General features: G+C 45.7%; 1 protein-coding gene across 1 annotated transcript in view; it reads left to right on the top strand.

The window, feature by feature from the left end:
• LOC126473659 (uncharacterized) overlaps positions 1 to 26092 on the top strand; it is a 117802-nt gene that overhangs the window by 23873 nt on the left and 67837 nt on the right. Inside the window, exons 4-6 of the mRNA XM_050100890.1 lie at positions 9925 to 10002; positions 10153 to 10330; positions 25397 to 25584. Coding sequence (XP_049956847.1) covers positions 9925 to 10002; positions 10153 to 10330; positions 25397 to 25584 — 444 coding nt within the window. The remainder of the gene's footprint in view (positions 1 to 9924; positions 10003 to 10152; positions 10331 to 25396; positions 25585 to 26092) is intronic.

Raw genomic sequence — 26092 nt, 5'->3', positions numbered from 1 at the left:
TCTTCCTCATCCACCTTACAGCGTGGGTCACGCAACTTCGGATTTCCACCTGCGTGGGCCTAGAAGGATGCGCCCCGCGGGAAGCGGTACGTGGTTGATGTGGAGGTTACTGATTCAGCAACACAGTGGCTCCGACGTCGACCAGTACGCTGGTACCATGTGGGAATACAGGCCATCGCAGTGAGGCGGAATAAGGCCGTCGCACTGAACGGGGATTACGTTCAAAAGTAGGATTTTGTAGCGAAAAGATTGCGGAATAATATGGTGTGTTCGAGTCCTGAATAAGACCAACCTGCTTTGAGAAAAAAGTGTCGCGTTACTTATGAATCCCTCAAGTAAGTAAGAATTGCCAGCTTCGTATTTTCCTGCGAGAGAGGGTCAAACAGTTCACTACCGCGAAGTCAATAATTAATGCGCTGTACCAGTCCAACTACTGTCAGGAATATTTCGAGATCCGAACACTGTATTGGAATATAATCAGCGCTAACAGTTTAGTTCAAACAATGGTTCAAATGACTCTGAGCACTATGGGACTCAACTGCTGTGGTCATAAGTCCCCTAGAACTTAGAACTACTTAAACCTAACTAACCTAAGGACAGCACACAACACCCAGCCATCACGAGGCAGAGAAAATCCCTGACCCCGCCGGGAATCGAACCCGGGAACCCGGGCGTGGGAAGCGAGAACGCTACCGCACGACCACGAGATGCGGGCAGTTTAGTTCAAACAATGATTTAAATGGCTCTGAGCACTATGGGACTTTACATCTGAGGTCATCAGTCCCCTAGAACTTGGAACTACTTAAACCTAACTAACCTACGGACATCACACACATCGATGCCCGAGGCAGGATTCGAACCTGCAACGTAGCGGTCGTGCGGTTGCAGACTGTAGCGCCTAGAACCGCTCGGCCACATCGGCCGGCTAACAGTTTAGTACACTGTCTCAAATTGGCTCCTAACAACTCCCACCAAAAATCACCTCAACAACAAAACAGTAACATAGTTCAAAGTCTGTAGGAAATAATCACACAAAAATATCATTCTCAAATTTTCTCGGGCACAAATGTACTTTATTGGTTTCTACGAAACCTCGAAAAATCCATCTTATTCACTGGAACGCTATCGTCCAGCTAACTACAGGCTTCGCAGCCTGATATAAGTACTCTGCGAACCTAGCATGTGTGCGATCACCTAAAGTCAACTCTCTTCTAGAACACCGGAAAGTTCAACTGCAAATCCGTGACGGCGCACGGAACGCACTTTCGAACTCTTTCAGTTTCACTTACTGCAAGAAATAACTCTACTGATTATGGAAGATACCCTGTGCCAGCTTCTGAAGGGCACTACGAAAATACGGCCTCCATCCTCTACGACACACGACTTCTACGAGGTGCGACAATAAAGTAATGAGGCTGACGTGAAAAAAAAAAAAAAATGTTGCTTACCGTTTAAGTCAAGTTTAGTTTTGTCCCCTTCAAAGTAGTTCCCTTCTGATTCCACACTTTTTCCAGCGCTTCTGCCATTGACGGTGACATTTCTCGAACTCATCTCCTGTAATATCCTCCAAGACCCTCGTCACAGCTTTTTGGACATCTTGTGTTGTTTGAAAATGGTGTACCTTGACCGCCGTTTTGAGTCTTGGAAATAGAAAAAAGTCGCACGGAGCGATATCTCGTGAATAAGGTGGCTGTGGTGTTACTGAAATTTGTCTTGAGGGTAAAAATTGCTGTACTGACAGAGCAGTATGGGATGGCGCATTATCGTGATGTAGAATCCAATTATCAGCAATGTTGGCACGAACTCGAAGAACTCTTTTGCGAAGTCTTTCTAAAATTTCTTTGTAGTAATATTGGTTAACTGTTTGTCCACGAGGCACCACCTCTTTATCAATAATTCCCTTGGAATCAAAGAAGCACACAAGCAGGTTGCTGGTCGTCCACTGTGGTCTTCATCTTCAACATTCATTCTGCCTTCACTAAACATTTAATGCCAACGAAAAACTTGAGCTCTTGACATAACCTCCTCTCCAAAAGCCTTCTGAAGCTTACTGTAAGTTGTCGTCGCGTTTTCTCCCAATTTAACGCAAAAAGAAATGCCATTTCGTTGCGCAGTATTATGTGGTTACATTTCCGTGACGAGAGACACTAACACGTGTTAACTTATTATAGCACTTCTCAGGACTAAATGTTCAAATGTAACTGGTAAGGTCATCAGTCCCTAAGCTTACACACTACTTAACCTGAATTATCCTAAGGACAAACACACACACCCTCATGCCCGAGGGAGGACTCGAACCTCCGCCGGGACCAGCGGCACAGTCCATGACTGCGGCGCTTTAGACCGCTCGGCTAATCCCGCGCGTCACTTCTCAGGACTGAGCAGTTGCGTCGATGTGCTGTTTGGACTAGAAGCAGCTTATAGACCGAGGTCAAAGATGTTGTGGCTACACAAGCCTGCAGGGTTGCCACATCTTGCAAAGAAAATCACTCTCATTACTTTATTTTCGCACCTCGTACACCTCGATTTCGCCACCTCCAGACCACTTCACGAAATTGTTTAAGATTTGGTCATTCCAGCCAATCCGAATCAGGCGCATTCTCATTGGCCATTTCCTGTTCCCGCCTACAGTGCTTCTGTAATGTGCTACTTCCTGTTAAGCACTTTCAGAAGTTTTCCTGCAAGTGTTGGAAAACGCCGATCATGATAGCAAATATCACTCGACCTTAAGTCAGCCAGCCCCGCCTGCCAAGATCTCTGCCCACTTATGAGGATTAAGGAGAGACCGACACATCAGTTCCACGCTGTAGAAACACCCTCCCCCTCCCCTCTCCTCAGAAACTGGCCCTTTCACAGACAATAGCCACAGAAATAGCACACAGGCATTGTCAGCAAATGGTATATTACAAGTACTGAGCCCTCGGTATGCGTGTCTGCGGCTTTCATTTGCAGGCTGATTACCACTTCTACAGTGAATACTTCACCCCGGAGCGGAATGTGCGCTGTTTTTAAACATCCTGACAGATTAAAACTGCACACCGGATCAGGGCTTCTATGCGGAACCGTGCCTTTCGTGAACAATCTTCCTATCGACTGAACTATCCAGGCACGAACAACGAGCCGCCCTCATACCTTAAGTTCCGCTAACAGGCCAATAATTAGAATTTTTCGGAATGAAAAGCTTTGTGATTGCTCGTATCGATGGTATAGAAATTTGGCGGTGGGACGAACTATTATATTTTTTTATTTATCAACTGCGTAATAATCGATTCTTATGGCAGCTACTGTCAGCGCACAGTTTAAAGGGGTCACGTTTACTCGTTGACCTCAAGTTTCGGTGTTGTTAAATAGATGAATTTAGCAATGCGGTTTGCAGATACATCGCCTGGCAAAAGAATGAAGCAGCCAGAAGCTGAGGACGAAACGAAATGAAAATTCACGGGTTGAAAGTATATCTGATGTTATTTATGGATTCTTCCGGTACTTCTTGGTAGAGCATTTCCATACTTAAGGTTGAATAACAAGTACACAGTTTTTCTTCTACTGATTTTTGTTTATTTCGAACCAGTTTTCGGCTTATTAGGCCATCTTCAGGAAACAAGTGTCTAGTGTCTGGAAGGGACACTGGTTTTTAGGTAACCAAACATTAAAACATTATAGGTGAAGATACAATCACTTGTATAGCGTGTTGTGCACCGAACTTCTTTCTTAATTTTGAAATTACATTTTACACAATGGCTATTGTTAAGTACAATAAATAATTAAAGTACGGAATATTACAGGTTAAATGGATTTTATTTTCTGAGATACTGTTAAAATGAATACTTTTCATTTATGTTGTGCAAGAAACTTTTTTTTTTCAATGGAAACCAATCTCTAAGCAATGGACAGTATTATACACAATAATTAGAATATATAATCTTACGTTATTACAGAATAAATGGTTATGACGCTGTAACTGAGCACTCGCAACCTTTGTTGAGAAACAAACATATTTTACATTGTCAATAATATTTTTATTCAGTGGACTGTATTGAACATAGTACATGGTTAAAATATACGGCAGAGAAGTATTACAAGTTATATTGTAGAAGTTTATGGCCTGAGGAATAGGAATGGGCAGCATTATGTGTCATTGTGGCGGTTTGTGGGTATGTGACTGGTTGATAGCATCATGTGAAGCTTAAAAGTGGTAATGTGCTCAGCTGTACATGATCATTTAGAACCAGCTAGAGATTTTGGGCTAAGTGTCTGTTTATCTCAAGTGCTTCTAACACGCTTTGTTTTCTCCTTTGTTGGCTACGTGTAGTACTTCTGTGTGGATTTGGTATTTGTGTCCTTCCTTCAGCACATGTTTGGCAAAGATGGGGTCTGACTTATGCAATTTCCAGCTGCAGTATTGTTCAATCAGCCTAGCTGTTATGGCCCTGCATGTCTGAAAAATATACAGTTGAAACTTCTTCGTTTAATAGTTTTTTTACTTAAATTGCAATAACTGGGAAGGTGAAACTTCTTAATTTAATTCTGGAACTGCTGAGTGAAACTGAACGTACTGTCACTTTGCTTGTCTCTATCATTTCATATCTGACCTGCAGAATTATTCGTGACAAATACAACTCATACACAATCTGACTGCTCAAATAATTAACACAAAAGAATACCCCTGAATTAGAAGAAATCCTAACGATAACCGATACATTTCATAAGACACTTACCTCACAAAAAATCTTCATTACGCGAACTACAGCAATGCCGCAAGCACCAGTAGTGTCAGCTAAATAAAAGATCCTAACCACTGAAGGCTCTAACTACTGATAGGCATGTGGTTAGCAAACGGAAGATTTTGTTGCAGAGCAAACAATGTATTTAGTTAATTTTACCTTAATAATGTGACTTCCGGTTTAAAAAATATATAATCGTCCGTGACATCCAGTTCCAAAAAATTATATAATAGTCAATAGTTTTAAATCTCTATGACGGACACGTCCAGACCGCCCCCTCGCGCTAACACTGCAGACCTCTAACCTCCATCTCTGCTAACTATAAACTTCCAACCTCCATCACTGCCGGCCATTCACCTCCAACTGCGAGTCCGACCAGCCACACAGTCTCTTAAAGAGGGCGCACATCGCTGTCAGAGTTATTAATGCAGTCTATCGCGCTGCCAACATACAAATATATAAACAGGCTACTTATACAGTTTGTTGCAGCCATTACAAGTGATTTTAAAAACACCACTGTTACTTAATAACTCTGTTTTGTCCTTGCTGTTGAACAGAATATGGACTGTAATGCCTCTTACATAAAATGAAGTTTTGTTGTTGCAGGATGTGAGGGTTTGGCTAAATTGTCAGACAGCTTTCCTAAATATGGGATTGTACAGCAGCAGGTTCTAGATATGACTGTTGTCGCAGAGGGCGCATACACATACAGTAACAGTAGAACAAAGACAGTCTACTTATTCAACCTTAGATACTTGATGCTATATCAGCAATTACAAAATTAGTCAAATTTACAAAGAACTTGACAGTATAGGCCCACTTACTAGTATAACATTGTACCCTACTATGACCTGGATACATGCAGTGATTAGATTGGGAAGGGTGGCCTAAAGCCTTTATATCGACCCCAGAATCAAGCTGGCGCTCAACTGTAAGTGGTCCTTGGCAACTCGGATACTGGCGCTGAGAAAGGGTTGACATGCGAGCTGGCTCCATGCACGTTCTATCATGGGCAGATCTGGGGATATTGTTGGCCACTGGAGTACCTCTCCATCAAGCAGGCAGTTGATGGAGAAACGTACCATGTGTGGACAAGTTTTGTACTGTTGAAAAATGACACCACGATACTGTTGCTTGAGAGGTGACACAGGATAATACAAAGTGTCCATGACACACTCTTATGTGCCGTCTGGGTGCCCTTAATTACTACCAGCCGTAACCTGTGGTCAGACCCAGTGGTTCCCCACACCATAACGCCAGGAATAACACTGTTCTACATCTCAAAACATCTCCCCAGGTCGCTCGCTATGCTTACCGATGTTGGTCGTCTTTGGTAGTGCAGAGGTACAATTCATCACTGAACACAATGCGACACCATTCATCAGCAGTCTATGTTTGCCATTCGAGACCCACCTCAAATGCAGCTGTTCTTGTTGAGGTGTTAACAACACTCTGTTCATGGGACGGTAATTTCGCAGCCTGGTTGCTGCTAGTCTTTGACCCATGGTCGAGGGTGACACAGATTGTTCAATAGAGTCCACTACTTGTTCCCAGATGGCATGCACAGATGTGAAGGCATTACAATATGCCTGATGCACAGCATGCTAATCCTCCCTTATGGTGCTCAGAGGTGGTTGACCATAACCTTGACAATGAGTAAGCCTGTCTCCACGTTCCCATGCAGTCCAATGTCGGGCGACTATCACGTACGATTTCCCTACAAATATGGGTATTGCATGATTTGACCAGCCAGCCAAATGGAGACACATGATGAGGTCAGGTGCTGATAACGCTGTCTCATGGGAGTGCGCGGCATTTCCGAGTCTTTAATCACTGAACATCTGACACTCTTCACGCCCCTCATACAACTTACCAGGCCAGGTAACAACACTAAACACGAACAACAATAATACACTCTAGTTGCCATTCTTCCTCTCACAGAAAATTGCAACTCTGATGATTTACACTGAGGTCACAGAAGTCATGCAATACGTCCTAATATCGTGTCGGATCTGCTTTTGCTCGGTGTTGTGCAGCAATTCGTCGTGTGGTGTTGTGTACCAAACCGAGGTGGCGTGGACTCCCCAAGCCGTTGGAAGCCCCTGCAGAAATACTGAGCCATGGTGCTTCTATCGCCATCCATAATTGCGGAAGTGTTGCCGGTGCAGTATTTTGTGCACGAACTGAACTATCAATTATGTCCCATAAACATGCGATGGGATTCATGTCGGGCAATCTGGGAGGCCAGATCGTGTCCAGAATATTCTTCAAACCAATTGTGAACAACTGTCGCCCTATCCAGGACGTGCTGCCATCCATACACATTCAATTGTTTTTTGGGAGCCTGAAGTCCATGAATGACTGCAAATGGTCTCCAGGTAGCGGAACTTAACCATTTCCAATCACCATGCAGCTTAGCCTTGCGCTCTGAGGCGTCTTGTTACAGTTCGCGCAGCTTTCTCTCCCCCCCCCCCCCCCCCCCCGTTGGAGATTCGATCCGCCTCGGGCATGGGCATATGTATTGTCCTTAGTGTAAGTTAGTTTAAGTTAGATTAAGTAGTGTGTAGGCTTAGGGGGACCGACGACTTCAGCAGTTTGGTCCCATAGTCCTTACCACAGATTTCCAAAATTTTCCATTTCTACTGAATGATCCGTTGAATTGAACCAGAGGACCCTGTCTATTCGATGTAAACACAACCCACAGACTTATGGAGCCACTAGCAGCCACCACAGTGTCTTGTTGACAATTTGGATCCGTGGATTTGTGGGGTCTCTGCCACAGTTGAACCCTACCATTAGGTCTTACAAACTGAAATCGGGACTCATCTGACCAGGCCATGGTTTTCCAGTCGACTATGGTAGAACCGATATGGTCACATGCCCAGGAGAGGCGATGCAGGCAATGTGCTGTCAACAACGCCACTCGCGTTGGTTGTCTGCTATCATAACCTATTAACGCCAGTTTCACTGTCCTGTCCTCACAGATACGTTTGTCGGACGTCCCACATTGGTTTCTACGCTTATTTAACGCAGTGTTGCTTGTCTATTAGCACTGACAATGATGGTCTCGATCGTTAAGTGAAGGCTGTCGGCCACGGCATTGTCCGTGGTGAGAGGTAATGGCTGAAATGTGGTGTTCTCGGCACACTCCTAACACCGTGGATCTCGTAGTATTGAATTCCCTACCGATTTTTGAAATGTCCAGCTCCAACTACCATTCCGCATTCGAAGTCTGTTAGTTCTCGTCATGTGGCTATAATCGTGTCGGAAACTTTTTCACATGAATCACTTGAGTACAACTGTCAGCTACGCCAATGCACTGCTCTTTTATACCTTTTGTATAGGACACACGCCAAGGGGCCTGGGTTCGATTCCCGGCTGGGTCGGAGATTTTCTCCTCTCAGGGACTGAGTATTGTGTTGTACTCATTACCATTTCATCATCATTAGTGGAAGACAATGGGAAACCACCACTGGAATCACTTCCCTAGACGCTCACGCAGCGTACCTCTCCGACGAGGCTTCCCCCATGACAAGACCTGCCGTAAGGCAGAACACAAAGTACACTACTGGCCATTAAAATTGCTACACCACGAAGATGACGTGCTACAGACGCGAAATTTAACCGACAGGAAGAAGATGCTGTGATATTCAAATGATTTGCTTTTCAGAGCATTCACTCGAGGTTGGCGCCGGTGGCGACACCTACAACGTGCTGACATGAGGAATGTTTCTCATACAGAAACAGCAGTTGACCGGCGTTGCCTGGTGAAACGTTGTTGTGATGCCTCGTGTAAGGAGGAGAAATGCGTACCATCACGTTTCCGACTTTGATAAAGGTCGGATTGTAGCCTGTCGCGATTGCGGTTTTTCGTAATGCGACATTGCTGCTCGCGTTGGCCGAGATCCAATGACTGTTAGCAGAATATGGAATCGGTGGGTTCAGGAGGGTAATACGGAACGCCGTGCTGGCTCCTAACGGCCTCGTATCACTAGCAGTCGAGATGACAGGCATCTTATCCGCATGACTGTAACGACGGATCGTGTAGGCACGTCTCGATCCCTGAGTCAACAGATGGGGACGTCTGCAAGACAACAACCATCTGCACGAACAGTTCGACGACGTTTGCAGCAGCATAGACTATCAGCTCGGAGACCATGGCTGCGGTTACCCTTGACGCTGCATCACAGACAGGAGCGCCTGCGATGGTGCGCTCAACGACGAACCCGGGTGCACGAATGGCAAAACGTCATTTTTTCGGATGAGTCCAGGTCCTGTTTACAGCATCATGATGGTCGCATCCGTGTTTGGCGACATCGCGGTGAACGCACATTGGAAGCGTGTATTCGTCATCTCCACACTGGCGTATCACCCGGCGTGATGGTATGGGGTTCCATTGGTTACACGTCTCGGTCACCTCTTGTTCGCATTGACGGCACTTTGAACAGTGGACGTTACATTTCAGATGTGTTACGACCCATGGCTCTACCCTTTATTTGATCTCTGCGAAACCCTACATTTCAGCAGGATATTGCACGAACGCATGTTGCAGGTCATGTACAGGCCTTTCTGGATACAGAAAATGGTCGACTGCTGCCCTGGCGAGCACATTCTCCAGATCTCTCACCAATTGAAAACGTCTGGTCAATGGTGGCCGAGCAACTGGCTCGTCACAATACACCAGTCACTACTCTCGATGATCTGTGGTATCGTGTTGAAGCTGCATGTGCAGCTATTCCTGTACACGCCATCCAAGGTCTGTTTGACTCAATGCCCAGGCGTATCAAGGTCGCTATTACGGCCAGAGGTGGGGTACTGATTTCTGAGGATCTATGCACCCAAATTGTGTGAGAATGTAATCACATGTCAGTTCTAGTATAATATATTTGTCCAATGGATACCCAGATATCATCTGCATTTCTTCTTGGTGTAACAATTTTAACGGCCAGTAGTGTAGTTATATGACACTCCCTCCATCTGTATATGTGCATATCACTCTCCCATAATATCACCTCAGTGTACGTCCCCACCAATGGTGTGTATGAAGTTAAATCGACCTCCGATCATGTATTCTGTGTGCTCTGCTTCTTTTGGCAAGCAGTGTAGATACCTACAACGAAAAACGGAAATATTAGTCCAGAAGGTAGCTGTAACATGTTTGAACGCCCAGCAGTTTGACTGACGTGCTGCCGCTGGTGCGCAGGACTCTGTGCCGGGCCCATCGCTGGCTTCGCTGGTGCGGCCGCTGGAGCCGTGGCTGGTGGAGGCCGCCCTGGCCGCCGTGCCGCCCGGTCGCCAGCAGCACGACCACGACCACGACCACGACCACGACCTCGGCCACGACCACGACCACGACCTCGGCCACGACCACGACCACGACCCGCTGCGGGCGGAGCCGCGCCGCCCCCGGCTGTCGAGGCCGTGGCCGCAGGCGCCGCTGGCGCGCCTCCACGTGGCGGCGGGCCGGCGCTACCGCCTGAGGCTCATTGCCGCCACCTGCCTCGTCTGCCCCTTCCGCTTCAGCGTCCAGCACCACCGGCTCTCCGTCATCGCAGCCGACGGCGCGCCCGTCCACCCGCGCACCGTCGACGGCGTCGTCATGTGGCCAGGTCAGCGATCCCTTAGGTATCCAGAGCTCTCTGACAGCTCTTTCGTATCTCAGTTGCTTGGTAACTGGCTACCAACATGCTCTACACATGCTCGAACTGGATCTTCGAATGGGTGTCGTAGTTACGAGGGTCACTCCAAAAGATATGCACACTATGTTTTTTTAAATCCATCTTTCATTCTACATGTTTGAAAGTTATACAGGGTGTACATACGTCCCTTAGGAACAATGTTTTCATTTCTCCACACAATTTCCATCCCTCTCAACTGCCTTACGCCATCTTGGAACCAGCGCCTGTATACCCGCACGGTAAAATTCTTGACGAACCTGTTGGAGCCACTGTTTGGCAGCGTGCGCAAGGGAGTCATTATCTTCAAACGTCGTTCCATGAAGGGAGTCTTTCAGTTTCCCAAAGAGATGATAGTCACATGGAGCCAGGTCGGGACTGTAAGGCGGGTGTTTCAGTGTTGTCCATCCGAGTTTTGTGATCGCTTCCATGGTTTTTTGAGTGACATGTGGCCGTGCATTGTCATGCAACAGCAAAACATCCTGCTTTTGCCGATGTGGTTGAACACGACTCAGTCGAGCTTGAAGTTTCTTCAGTGTCGCCACATATGCATCAGAGTTTATGGTGGTTCCACTTGGCATGATGTCCACAAGCAAGAGTCCTTCGGAATCGAGAAACACCGTAGCCATAACCTTTACAGCAGGTGTGGTTTTGAAATTTTTATTTTTGTTGGGTGAATTTTCATGATGCCACTCCATTGATTGCCTCGTCAACTCTGCTGAAAAATGATGGAGCCATGTTTCATCACCTGTCACAATTCTTCTCAGAAATTCATCTTCACCATTCTCGTACTGTTCCAAAAGTTGGGTGCATACCGTTTTTCTTGTTTCTTTGTGAGCCATTGTCAACATCCTGGGAACCCACCCGGCACAAACCTTTTTTAACGCCAACACTTTTAGTATTCTCTAAAAACTTCCTACCACTATCCCAACGTAGCGTGACATATCGTTGACTGTGTTGCGTCTGTCAGCAGTCACCAATTCGTTAACTCTCTGCACATTGTCTGGAGTGTGCGCAGTACGAGGCCTGCCGCTGCGAGGACAATCCTCAATATTGCCGTGCCCGCTTTCATCACGTAACCACCGACAAACTGTACTGCGATCGACAGCAGCATCTCCATACACCTTTTTCAACCTCTTGTGGATGTTTCCGTGTCGTTTTCACAGCACAGGAATTCTATGACAGCACGTTGCTTCTGACGAACGTCAAGTGTAGCAGCCATCTTGAAGACATGCTGTGACGGCGCCACTCACGGGAACAGGTTGAACTAAGTTTGAAAGCAAGCGGGAAGGATGTATCTACACGCTGTGATACTTTCATACATGCAGAATGAAAACTGTATTTTTACAAAAATAGTGTGCATTTCTTTTGCAGTGACCCTCGTGCTTACACTAGTCTTATGTGCTACCTGATCAAAAGTATCCAGACACCTGTTAGAGCACCTTAATATGGGATGTGTCCACCTGCCGCATTTATGGTGGATTTAACTCTGTTGAGGACACTTTCAATGAGATGTCTGAAGGTATGTACAGAAATGGCAGCCCATTCTTCCTCAGGAGGAAGGTATCCGAAGAGTCGCACTTTCTACCTTCTCTAAGATAGAAAGTGGGGCAGGAGGCCTGGAGCAAAGCCCATGTCCACACTCAACCCAAGAGTGTGTATTTGCATTCAAGCCAGGATTCTGGGTACGACAATCCATTTAAGGAGTATTATTATCCACAAAACCCACACCCTTGGAGATGCTACTTTATTACAGGGTGCGCATTGTCGTCCTGATACAAACGATCACTGGCACCAAACACTTCCTCTACTATGTGCAGTACAAAATGCTATATGATGTGTTCATATCCTTCTGTAGTTGTCGATTTCTTAAGCACAGTAAGGTGAGCACACTCTGTCACATATCCACCGACAGCGGCACAAAATATATCTAGGTATGATTGAACAAATTTATTTATCGAAGATTAATTGCACATCTGCTTCGATGTGGATCGAAACAAAACCTAAAACGACTCACTTCCTGAAATACAGCAATAATAGTTCTTGCAGCTGAGACTACGTTCATTAAACTCATACATCATAAAAGTCAAAGTCCGATAGGGTGCAAAATTGTCTGAGTCCAGTGAGTAGCTATTTGTAAGTCAAACAGGAATAAATTTACAAGCCCACAAATCCACCACAATGACAGGGTCGGTATCTTCTTCAGTGGGGAGGCCACAAACACTGGGAATATTTTCGATTGTCTTGCAGAAGAAGATAGGTCTGTGTGGCCCGTGGCCTCTTAACAGTGCTTGGGTCGCCTCCTGGTGGAGTGCTGGAGTGAGGTCATCTCTCGTCTGGAGATTGTTTCCTGCAATGCGTGTTACGCATCCTAAGAGCACTGATGTGAAGGTGGTTGTTGGCACCACAGGTGTTAAGCTTTGGTACAGGCTATTATCTGATGCTCACTACTATCCTAACCAGTGATGTTGTTGGGTCAACATGGGAACACACATGAATTGTCTCCTGTGGAGCTCCAAGTTCAACAACATGCAGTCAACTAAGTGATGCAAAACACTTGTGCCTGCACGAGAACTGTACTCAATCGTCAAAACGACCACAAATCACTGCCCATCCTTCTTCACAGAGCTGACGAACTTCCGACCTCCATGTTCTATGATGAGGCAGTGATGTTCAACGGCTTGTCGCCTATTCGTGTTTTCATATTCTTCACAAATCCCCAGGGATGCTCACAACAGTAGCACCGGTACACCTAAACAACTTCGCCGTTTCTGATAAGCTCATTTCCAGGCAATGGATCATAACAAGTTACCCTTTGACAAACTCGCTTGTGTGAGCTGACTTCCCCGTTTGCTGCCCATCGCTAGAATGATTTTCCATTTGTCTCTGCTCCACTTACTGTCCACACCACACCCTGGAAAAATAACCAGGCGACGTTCAATCTCGCAGCAGGCAGCAGTCATAATACTTTTGCTCATTACTGTATATTGATACAGCATATAAAAAGGTGACAGCTAGTACTAGAAATACCGTTTACTTTTCGTCTCCTTTATACCTAATAGAAATTCTTCTTGGACATTGTGCTGCGTAGAGTCAGTGATTCTGTATGAATTTTCGGCAAAGAGAGCAAATGCCTCTAGCAGGTGACTACAGAGAAATAATGGGCTCATTCAGATTCCCAGCACCAGGCAGTGGCTGGTAGGAGAACCATAATTACAAAGCTAATTAACACTAGCTAAGGGATAAGACAAAGATGCTGTATTTTCCCAGCACTCTTCAATATATAAATAGATGAAGTGATCAGAAAATGAAATATTGTGAATACAAAAGGAGTATTTTTAGCTTGTGGCACTAAATGCAGTCCTATTTGCAGATGGCCTAACACTGATTGCAGAGAATGAACATGACTCTCAGATGGGAGTCTATTAGCTTCAGCAGGCAGTCTCAGAATACAGCCTGAAATTGTCTGTAGATAAATGCAACCAGTAAGATCAGAAGATGTCTTTCATACTAAAATATCAGAGCAAGTGAAACATTTTAAGTAGCTAGGATTTGACGTCACATAGGAATACAACCCTGATTTCGATAAAAAATTAAATGAATTTACCTCCATTTGAGTAACAGCTGCCAAAAATTTGCAGAATAAAGCCAGGAAAGAAACCCAACCGACGATTTACAAAACCGTAGCAGTACCAATCCTTAGTTACGGAAGTGAAACTTAGGTGACAGCAAGACATCAAGAAAGTAAAATACAGGGAATTGAGGTTTCTAAAAAGAATGGAAGGATATACAAGAGAACATGACAAAAGAACTGAGGGTATAAGGGAAGACTTAGAAATATATGCCATAAAAAAAAGTAGGAGAAAATGGAAAGAACAGGTAGATTGTATGAGCGGAGAAACACACCCGGTAAAAGCTCTCATTTATAAATGCACTGGAAGAAGCAATGTAGGAAGGCCATACAAGAGATGGAATACTGTAACAGCAATTTGTCTAATACATAAAATGAAGAAGAAGAAGGAGAAGAAGAAGCAGAAGGAGAAGAAAATTGAGAACGTATAGTAATGACTATGTGATTTTCAGATATGTCACTCTTACTACCATAGTGTCAAGTAATTTTCTTAATAGATTCCTTCTGATTATATGTAAAGACATACTAACAGAAATGCATGACAGCAAGAGAGAGGGAAGCTAATCTGAAGAAGAAGTTGACAGGTCTAAAAAATAAAGTGGTCTCAAAATGTGTGGCTGTGAAAATTAAACTAACTTTTGAAAAACAACACTTTTGAAGGAACAACATGAAATAATATGTGTGAGGAAGGAGATCCCTGAGGAAATTAATTGTAAAAAATATTTAATTAGTAAGCATATCTCACACATTTAGAACTGGACGAAGTGCTGTCCCAATTTCAAGCTAAATTTATCCTGTAGATGACTGCAGATTGTATGTGCTATTCTAGAGAAATGGTTAAAACTACATAGTACAAGAAACTAATAATACTGATGAATAAGAAATGTTGTCATGTACGAGGATGCAAAATGGAATGCACTAGCAACAGAATCATCATCATCATCATTTAAGACTGATTATGCCTTTCAGCGTTCAGTCTGGAGCATAGCCCCCTTATAAAATTCCTCCATGATCCCCTATTCAGTGCTAACATTGGTGCCTCTTCTGATGTCAAACCTATTACTTCAAAATAATTCTTAACCGAATCCAGCTACCTTCTTCTTGGTCTGCCCCGACTCCTCCTACCTTCTACTGCTGAACCCATGAGTCCCTTGGGTAACCTTGCTTCTCCCATGCGTGTAACATGACCCCACCATCTAAGCCTGTTCGCCCAGACTGCTACATCTATAGAGTTCATTCCCAGTTTTTCTTTGATTTCCTCGTTGTGGACACCCTCCTGCCATTGTTCCCATCTACTAGTACCTACAATCATGCTAGCTACATTCATATCCGTAACCTCAACCTTGTTGATAAGGTAACCTGAATCCACCCAGCTTTCGCTCCCATACAACAAAGTTGGTCGAAAGATTGAACGGTGCACAGATAACTTAGTCTTGGTACTGACTTCCTTCTTGCAGAAGAGAGTAGATCGTAGCTGAGCACTCACTGCATTAGCTTTGCTACACCTCGCTTCCAGTTCTTTCACTATGTTGCCATCCTGTGAGAATATGCATCCTACGTACTTGAAACCGTCCACCTGTTCTAACTTTGTTCCTCCTATTTGGCACTCAATCCGTTTATATTTCACTGATGAACTCTTGGTGGCACAGACGATGACCTATTACTTCTTAAGGATTAGTTTAAGATCTAGTTTTTTTTAACTCATCGTGATATTGAACAGATGTCGTCATTCAAACTTTATGCGGTAGCAGCAATGGCTCTGAGCACTATGGGACTCAACTTCTGAGGTCATCAGTCCCCTAGAACATAGAACTAACCTAAGGACATCACACACACCCATGCCCGAGGCAGGATTCGAACCTGCGACCGCAGCGGTCGCGCGGTTCCAGACTGTAGCGCCTAGAACCGCTCGGCCACACCGGCCGGCTAGCAGCAATGTTCGTAGTGGTGGAACTTAAGACATATTAGAAGGATGCAAAGCAAATGAAATATCAAAAGGAGCACATGATTGCTGGGAAGCTGCGCTATGTGTGTACTTTATTCAACGATTAATTTCGGTACCACTATGATAATAGTGTTACAGGCTGGCTGTAGTTGGCCAGTATGGGTCAGTTACGTTGGAACATATGATGCCAGTGCTATCGGATCTAGTCGTCCAATAAAGTAAAGTCGTACTGCGGTTACCGGAGATCATGTCCTCCTTATTGAAATAGTTATAAACTCTGGATCACACCTGTAAAAGAATGAAACAAGCAGTTAATCCTAATAAACATAAGTCCTGAAGCCATCTGTTTCCCCCTTGTACGACAAATGCTCAAGTGCGGACATGGCAGTGTTATAACACTGTTAATGTCTACGACTATGTGTGTTTCGAAACACCGAAAGTAAGGCATAAATTAAAAAGTGATAAACTGCCACATCCTTATTTCAACATCATTCCGGACACCTTAGTACTTTTAAACGCGTTTCGATAGTGAGCTTGTCAGTCGTGGCTCAGCAGCACTATGATCTCCAAGGTCCCCCGACTTGAACACCTTGGACTTTTTGTGTGAGGATATTTAAAAGCTTTCATACGTTCCATTGCTGTTGGTAGTGTCGATAAACTCCTAGACTGACTGTAGATGGTTGTCAGTGCATTTGGAACATGTCAGGGATTTTTGAACATGTCCAAACATCGATAAGGAGATATGCGGAAGCGTGCCTTCATATGAAGATTAGCCACATGGAGTACTTGATGTAGTATGTCTGTCGTCAAGTGCACATCTCAGTTCGGATCCTCAGAGGCTCTGTTATAAGCCGTCCGCGTACCAGTTGTAATATTCGTATTGGGGAAACCCCCGGTTTCTGGGTCTGTTGGGGTTGGGTTGTTTGGGGGAAGAGACCAGACAGCGAGGTCATCAGACTCATCGGATTAGGGAAGGACGGGGAAGAAAGTCGGCCGTGCACTTTCAAAGGAACCATGGCGGCATTTGCCTGGAGCGATTTAGGGAAATCACGGAAAAGCTAAATCAGGATGGCCGGACGCGGGATTGAACCGTCGTCCTCCCGAATGGGAGTCCAGTGTGCTAACCACTGTCTGGGTCTGTGTTCACTGGGGTTGTTTGCTTGTTCCATTGTCCTCTGCTCGCCACTTTAATTTGTACCTATGATAGTCTAACTCACTATCATTCTTCTCAGCGAGAAAAACAACAGAGCAATAAATAAATCGTAGAGAAACCTTGAGATCACACATTACCATGATGAGTTGTGCAACCTCAACACAACTCGCTGATACCTTTCCGTGAAGAGGCTATCGAACCACAGCACGTTTGAAAAATTAAGCTGTTTCATTTTCTTATATAACATTAAGAAAACATAGTAGAAAAACAATGAAATTTTCATTCTGCAGCGGAATGAGCGCTAAATGAAACATCATGGCAGATTAAAACTGTGAGCCGTTCCGAGACTCGAACATAAGATCTTTGCCTCTCGCGAGCAAGTGTTCTACCGAATTAGCTACTTAAGCAGGACTCATGCCCCCTCCCCCCCCCCACTCTGACTCCCCCCCCCCGATCCCCTCCTCCCACAGACATATACTTCTGCCAGTGAAAACTATTTCGAAAAAATTGTCACATACACTCCTGGAAATGGAAAAAAGAACACAGTGACACCGGTGCGTCAGACCCACCATACTTGCTCCGGACACTGCGAGAGGGCTGTATAAGCAATGATCACACGCACGGCACAGTGGACACACCAGGAACCGCGGTGTTGGCCGTCGAATGGCGCTAGCTGCGCAGCATTTGTGCACCGCCGCCGTCAGTGTCAGCCAGTTTGCCGTGACATACGGAGCTCCATCGCAGTCTTTAACACTGGTAGCATGCCGCGACAGCGTGGACGTGAACCGTATGTGCAGTTGACGGACTTTGAGCGAGGGCGTATAGTGGGCATGCGGGAGGCCGGGTGGACGTACCGCCGAATTGCTCAACACGTGGGGCGTGAGGTCTCCACAGTACATCGATGTTGTCGCCAGTGGTCGGCGGAAGGTGCACGTGCCCGTCGACCTGGGACCGGACCGCAGCGACGCACGGATGCACGCCAAGACCGTAGGATCCTACGCAGTGCCGTAGGGGACCGCACCGCCACTTCCCAGCAAATTAGGGACACTGTTGCTCCTGGGGTATCGGCGAGGACCATTCGCAACCGTCTCCATGAAGCTGGGCTACGGTCCCGCACACCGTTAGGCCGTCTTCCGCTCACGCCCCAACATCGTGCAGCCCGCCTCCAGTGGTGTCGCGACAGGCGTGAATGGAGAGACGAATGGAGACGTGTCGTCTTCATCGATGAGAGTCGCTTCTGCCTTGGTGCCAATGATGGTCGTATGCGTGTTTGGCGCCGTGCAGGTGAGCGCCACAATCAGGACTGCATACGACTGAGGCACACAGGGCCAACACCCAGCATCATGGTGTGGGGAGCGATCTCCTACACTGGCCGTACACTACTGGTGATCGTCGAGGGGACACTGAATAGTGCACGGTACATCCAAACCGTCATCGAACCCATCGTTCTACCATTCCTAGACCGGCAAGGGAACTTGCTGTTCCAACAGGACAATGCACGTCCGCATGTATCCCGTGCCACCCAACGTGCTATAGAAGGTGTAAGTCAACTACCCTGGCCAGCAAGATCTCCGGATCTGCCCCCCATTGAGCATGTTTGGGACTGGATGAAGCGTCGTCTCACGCGGTCTGCACGTCCAGCACGAACGCTGGTCCAACTGAGGCGCCAGGTGGAAATGGCATGGCAAGCCGTTCCACAGGACTACATCCAGCATCTCTACGATCGTCTCCATGGGAGAATAGCAGCCTGCATTGCTGCGAAAGGTGGATATACACTGTACTAGTGCCGACATTGTGCATGCTCTGTTGCCTGTGTCTATGTGCCTGTGGTTCTGTCAGTGTGATCATGTGATGTATCTGACCCCAGGAATGTGTCAATAAAGTTTCCCCTTCCTGGGACAATGAATTCACGGTGTTCTTATTTCAATTTGCAGGAGTGTATTTTATGAAATGATTTTTCTGAAAGTCAAAAATAAAATACGTTAGAGAAACATTTGAGGCACCATTGAATGACGCTCGAAATCATGTACAGCAGACCGCGCGGGATTAGCCGAGCGGTGTAAAGCGCTGCAGTCATGGACTGTGCGGCTGGTCCCGGCGGAGGTTCGAGTCCTCCCTCGGGCATGGGTGTGTGTGTTTGTCCTTAGGATAATTTAGGTTAAGTAGTGTGTAAGCTTAGGGACTGATCACCTCAGAAGTTAAGTCCCGTAAGATTTCACACACACATGTACAGCAGATGAGGTGCGTCAAATGTTTTCTAATCTATTTTCTTTCTTACTTTTGGACAAATCATTTCACAAAACATTTGACTTAATTTTTTAAAAGTTTTCCTTTTCAACTTTTGTTCAGAAAGCTTTGAATTTAATAAATTTAAACATCTATCGGTGTTCTATTATTGTTAACGGTATATAGGTCAAGAGAAAGCAGAGAAGTCCCAATTAGTGCAGTAACTCGGTATTTATTTTATTTTCCAACTCGAAAGAATAAATACCACAGTTCTTGCACCAATGTAACATGTTATTCATAAAATGGGTAATCCTTAAAGAGATGAACTTTTTATTATTTCATTTGCATAGTTAGCAGAAAGTGTGTGTGTAATATTTCAGTATTCCTTCAAGTCAGTAATTACGTTTTTGTTAATTACTCTGATTACTATAAACTAATTAATTTTTAAAAAAGTAGACCACACGCTGGGTAATTTGATAACCCAACTGCCCATTTTGTTGTCTTCGTTTGGCTACGAAAATTCTGACAAAATCCCTTTGTGTAGTGGCTAGGGAGCCTTCTTTTGTCTCCACTCAGAAATTTGTCCAAAAATTGTTACCTAAATAAGGCGGTGCTTCAATGGTTGCTTCATGTCCATCCACGGCGTGTTTTCTGCCGCCAGACAAGCTGATTAATGCAGTTGCTGCACTGTAGTACAGGGTGAGCATGAAGTCTTGCCTTGATTATAAAAATTTATAACAGAATAACCGTTTGACACAATAGTTTACATTTGATGCCGTTACATAGGTTAGTGTTACTAGTTTTTTTAAAGACCAGTTACGTTAATAAACCTCATCGTGTGCTCCCTTGGTAGCTCGGAGAAAGTCGGGGCGGTATTCCAGTTCCCGCCAGGTGTTTCGTAACATGTGTTCTGTCTCAGTACCCACAGCAGCTTGTATCCTAGCCTTCAGTTCGTCGAAGTGAGCAACTGGTCTGACGACTGTCCTTGATATAGCCCCAGAAAAAAAATCAAGGGCGTAGTGTCTGGAGAGGGGAGTAATATCCAGATCGGTGGATTGGAAGTAACGGTCCAACAGCCTGGGCCACCCCGCTCTCCAGACATTACGGCCCTTGACTTTTTTTTCTGGGGCTATATCAAGGACAGAGTCTTCGTCACAGTGTGACGCTACAACGCAGTCCTTGCTATGAATTTTTTCGCTTACTTAACACCTGAAACTATTTGTATACGATGTATTGTCTAGTGTAAACATGTACTGTAAATACTATGTTTAAATTGTGTAATACTTAACACTGGTGAGTCAGGGCATATTTAGTTAACGTTGAAGTCATAGAGATCGTTTTGTCACGCCTCTGGGCACGGAAGCGCGCCAGCGGGCAGTAGTAGCAGTGACGCCGTGCTCGGAGTAAGACGTACAGTCGAGTGCTACTAGTCCTAGCTGTGTTACGTCTAACGGCTAGTGTGTGGGTCTAAGTACGACAGGGAAGTAATGGTCGGCATATCTGGAAGCATGGCCGGGCAAGTTATTATGGATTAATGGGCATAGTGTTGAAGAAACGAGGACTTAAATGTGAAGCGCACTGTGGGCCCAAGTATCCCTCCAAAACCCAGGCGATCATTGTAGGCAAAACCACCCCTTCCTTCCGCCTCCTTGATTTCTATCTCACCATCTATGGCCGTCCCATCGCCCTCACCCCCACCCTTAAGTACCTTGGCGTCACCCTCGACCGTCGCCTCTCCTGGACTCCCCACCTCCGGACAATCCAAGCCAAGGCACGCTCCCGACTCAGTCTCCTCAAGCTCCTCTCTGGCCGTACGTGGGGTCTGGACCCCTCCACCATCCTCCACACCTATAAATCCCTCATCCGCCCTATCCTTTGTTATGCCCATCCGGCTTGGATCTCCGCCCCCCCTACCTTTTATAAATCCCTCCAAATCCTTGAACGCCATACTCTCCGCCTCACCTATCGCATCCGTCTCCCCTCCCCCACGCGGATCCTGTACGATCTCATCCCCTTCCCCCACCTCCTCCTTTTCCTTGAAAGGATATGGATCCTGTAAACCTCCCATAAACTCGATCCTCCTCACCCGCTAGTCTCCCCGATCCTCTCCCACCCCCGCCCACTGCCGTGCCTGTATTCCCATGTCCCACCCGGTCTCCATCTCTCCACCCTCTTTACCCTCTCCCAAGGTGGCTTCCGCCAGCTCCCCCTCCCTGATGATGTCCTCCTCCCCTCCATCTACCCCTCCTATCAACTTTGTCCCTGCCCCACCCCCCACTTCCGGTGTCCTTTGCTTTTAGGCACCCTCCCTCCCTCCTCTTCCCTTCCCTTCTCTTTCCTTTTCCCCCGTCCCCTCCCTCCACCCCTCTTCCCCCGGGCTTCCCCTCCCCCTTCCTCCCTCCCCCTATCTCCCCTGCCCGTGGCATCTCTGCTCTTCCCTCTCGCTCTCCCACTCCCCTTCCTCCTCCTCCTCTCTTGGCAGGTCCCCGGACTCGCACACGCTCAGTGGACATTCGCGCGCCGGAGGTCATCGCCATCAGTGTCTCGTGTGTGTGCCTTCGTTTGTGTTTAGTGTTTGTTCGCCGTCACGCCGCCACTGTTCACGTGTACCGTCGCCATCATCCGTGTTTTGTGCGCCGTGTCAACTAGTGTCAGTGATGTTTTCTCGTCCAGCGTGAACGGCTCCATGTTTTTTGTTTTTTAGTGTCTACATTGTTTTGCCCGCCGTTTTGATTGTGTTCTCTGTGCCCCCTCTATGTATTACTTATTGTAAAACTCAAGGCTGAAGAGCGGCGTACTCTGCTGCTGACAGCCCGCCTTGTGTAAGGTGATAAAAACCACAATAAAGAAAAAAAATGGGCCCAAGTCACAACAGTAAAAGCCCGCTGCCACATTGTGTCGCCGCCGTGGACTTCCGTCGATCCACCGACAACGAGGGAAGTAAGATCCACGTAATTTTCGTAGGATGAAATTGTAGAAGGCTTGCCAGTGACTGTGCTTTTCTCTGAAGTTGAACAATTAGTAACAAGCACTTTATAATCGAAGTGTTGCAGTTACATTCCACCCGACAATAACACCAAGTAGGTCCCTTCCGATCCTTGCCTTATTGAACCGAACGTGTCACGCCATTATCAAGAGAAAATATGTTAATTATCAAATTATTTGCATAGACGGTGAAGAGTAAATTTCAGAATGGTTATCGTAGTTAATTGTTGCACTTAATAAGCTTACGCCAACCGTAGTAACTTAATAATAGACTGAAGTAATAAATTTGATTATTAAGATTTATTTCAATGCATATTCAGCTGAAGTTAGTTCAAGGGTACTTCCTGAAACTATAAAGCTTATTCCTGCTGACAATCCCCCAATTAATGAATTATTTTCATTCAAAACATAGTTAATCAATTATTGGCAATATATTTCATTATGAGTAGATTAAACTGTGCAAAGTATCTAATTTCAAAGACAGAATGACAGTCCATTATTCAAAATCTCGATAGATAATTATCTGTGTTGTCAGCATTGGACTCAGCTGACAAGTTATGAACAAAATAACTATCAAAATACTTATTGAAAGTTAACCATTAATGTTTAAGTGTAGTTAGATTGATATGACATGGTTTTATATGACTACTGAGCCTGACTCAGCACTTACGTAGAAGTTCCCATTCCACCTGCTGCGCTACACACAGGTAAACTTTATTTTTGACACAATTATTCACGTACTTAACAGTACTGTCGCTCACCAGTTGAGCTGGCGATCGATTTTTTAATTCCTCTTACAACTTAATCATTTCTTTCGGCAAAGTTTCCACTGGCAAAATTTATTTCCAAATTATTTCCATTATTTCATTTACCGATCGCTGTTGGATGAAATTACTCATTGAATAACGATCAAGTTATAACGTCTCCTGTTTCCCGCGGAATAATCATTATTTACTTCGGATTCGGATGCCTTATCCCGACGCGGGTCAAAATTCATAATTCACGGTCATTGTCAACTAGTAATTTCGCAAATCCCGGGAAGCAGGGGGGGGTGTTATAACACCAGTTGCTGACGTCGACGAACTGAAGGTTAGTATACAAGCTGCTGTGGGTACTGTGACAGAACACATGTTACGAAACACCTGGCGGGAACTGCTCCCTTGGTAGCTCGGAGAATGTCGAGGCGGTACCTTGGCGTTCTCCAGGCTACCTACGGAGCACACGTTGGATTTACTAACGTAAGTCGTCTTAAAAAAAAAAACTAGTAACACTAACCTATATAACGGCATCAAATGTAAATTATTATGTCAAACGGTTGTTGTTGTTGTTGTTGTGGTCTTCAGTCCTGAGACTGGTTTGATGCAGCTCTCCATGCTACTCTATCCTGTGCAAGCTTCTTCATCTCCCAGTACCTACTGCAACCTACATCCTTCTGAATCTGCTTAGTGTATTCATCTCTTGGTCTCCCTCTACGATTTTTACCCTCCACGCTGCCCTCCAGTGCTAAATTTGTGATTCCTTGATGCCTCAAAACATGTCCTACCAACTGATCCCTTCTTCTAGTCAAGTTGTGCCACAAACGTCTCTTCTCCCCAATCCTATTCAATACCTCCTCATTAGTTACGTGATCTACCCAACTTATCTTCAGCATTCTTCTGTAGCACCACATTTCGAAAGCTTCTATTCTCTTCTTGTCCAAACTGGTTATCGTCCATGTTTCACTTCCATACATGGCTACACTCCATACAAATACTTTCAGAAACGACTTCCTGACACTTAAATCTATACTCGATGTTAACAAATTTCTCTTCTTCAGAAACGATTTCCTTGCCAATGCCAGTCTACATTTTATATCCTCTCTACTTCGACCATCATCAGTTATTTTGCTCCCCAAATAGCAAAACTCATTTAGTACTTTAAACGTCTCATTTCCTAATCTAATCCCCTCAGCATCACCCGATTTAATTTGACTACATTCCATTATCCTTGTTTTGCTTTTGTTGATGTTCATCTTATATCCTCCTTTCAAGACACTGTCCATTCCGTTCAACTGCTCTTCCAAGTCCTTTGCTGTCTCTGACAGAATTACAATGTCCTCGGCGAACCTCAAAGTTTTTATTTCCTCTCCATGGATTTTAATACCTACTCCGAATTTTTCTTTTGTTTCCTTTACTGCTTGCTCAATATACAGATTGAAGAGCATCGGGGAGATGCTACAACCCTGTCTCACTCCTTTCCCAACCACTGCTTCCCTTTGATACCCCTCGACTCTTATAACTGCCATCTGGTTTCTGTACAAATTGTAAATAGCCTTTCGCTCCCTGTATTTTACCCCTGCCACCTTCAGAATTTGAAAGAGAGTATTCCAGTTAACATTGTCAAAAGCTTTCTCTAAGTCTACAAATGCCACAAACGTAGGTTTGCCTTTTCTTAATCTTTCTTCAAAGATAAGTCGTAAGGTTTGTATTGCCTCACGTGTTCCAACATTTCTACGGAATCCAAACTGATCTTTCCCGAGGTCCGCTTCTACCAGCTTTTCCATTCGTCTGTAAAGAATTCGTGTTAGTATTTTGCAGCTGTGACTTATTAAACTGATAGTTCGGTAATTTTCACATCTGTCAACACCTACTTTCTTTGGGATTGGAATTATTATATTCTTCTTGAAGTATGAGGGTATTTCGCCTGTCTCATTCATCTTGCTCACCAGATGGTAGAGTTTTGTCAGGACTGGCTCTCCCAAGGCCGTCAGTAGTTCCAATGGAATGTTGTCTACTCCCGGGGCCTTGTTTCGACTCAGGTCTTTCACTGCTCTGTCAAACTCTTCACGCATTATCTTATCTCCCATTTCATCTTCATCTACATCCTCTTCCATTTCCATAATATTGTCCTCAAGTACATCGCCCTTGTATAAACCCTCTATATACTCCTTCCACCTTTCTGCCTTCCCTTCTTTATTCTGCAATAAATTGTTATAATCAGGGCAAGACTTTGTGCTCATGCTGTATTTGACAGGAGAGACACGGAAGGCGCCGTGGTGTTGAGTGTGCGTGCGTGTTGCAGGGGAGCGGTACGACGTGGTGCTGGAGGCTTCGCAGCCGCCGGCCGCCTACTGGGTGCACGTGCAGGGCCTGGGGCCGTGCGCGCCGCTGCGGCTCTACCAGCTGGCCACGCTGCAGTACGAGGGCGCCGGCTCCCGCCCTCTCACCAGGGACCCTGGCTACGCAGGGTTCGCCGCCGCCGATGCCTACGTGAGTACCTGCGCCTCGCCTGCCATCGTATAAACAGTCGTGCGGTGCCCCGTATCCCTATACAATGATAAGCCAAAACGTGACCACTGACCACCTCGACGATGGTGGCGTTGCGGGCACACGACGCGGTAACAAAAGTATGTAAGTGCGGCAGACACGGACGGGGTGTCACTCTAGCGAAGATGTGAGGTGCGACTGGGAATTCCACTGAGATAAGCGACTGTCACAAAGGGCAGGTTACTACTACGCAGAGCCATTGAACGAGTAAGTGGAAAACTGTGGAGTTGGTCGAATGTTCACGTGCTACTGTCGTGAGTATCTACGGAAAGATGTAGAGGGACAGTGCAACTACCATTACGCAGTAAATAGTTGGATGCACGACTCTTCACAGAACGTGGAGTTCGGAGGCTTGTCTGCCCTGTAAAGTACGATATATGCTGATCTGTGGGCGAAGGAGCCTGCCGGTGTGGCCGAGCGGTTCTAGGCACTACAGTCTGGAACCACGCGA

Source organism: Schistocerca serialis, chromosome 4 (assembly GCF_023864345.2).
Source record: "Schistocerca serialis cubense isolate TAMUIC-IGC-003099 chromosome 4, iqSchSeri2.2, whole genome shotgun sequence".
NCBI classification, from domain to species: domain Eukaryota; kingdom Metazoa; phylum Arthropoda; class Insecta; order Orthoptera; family Acrididae; genus Schistocerca; species Schistocerca serialis.
This window is presented reverse-complemented; position numbering and strand designations above follow the sequence as displayed.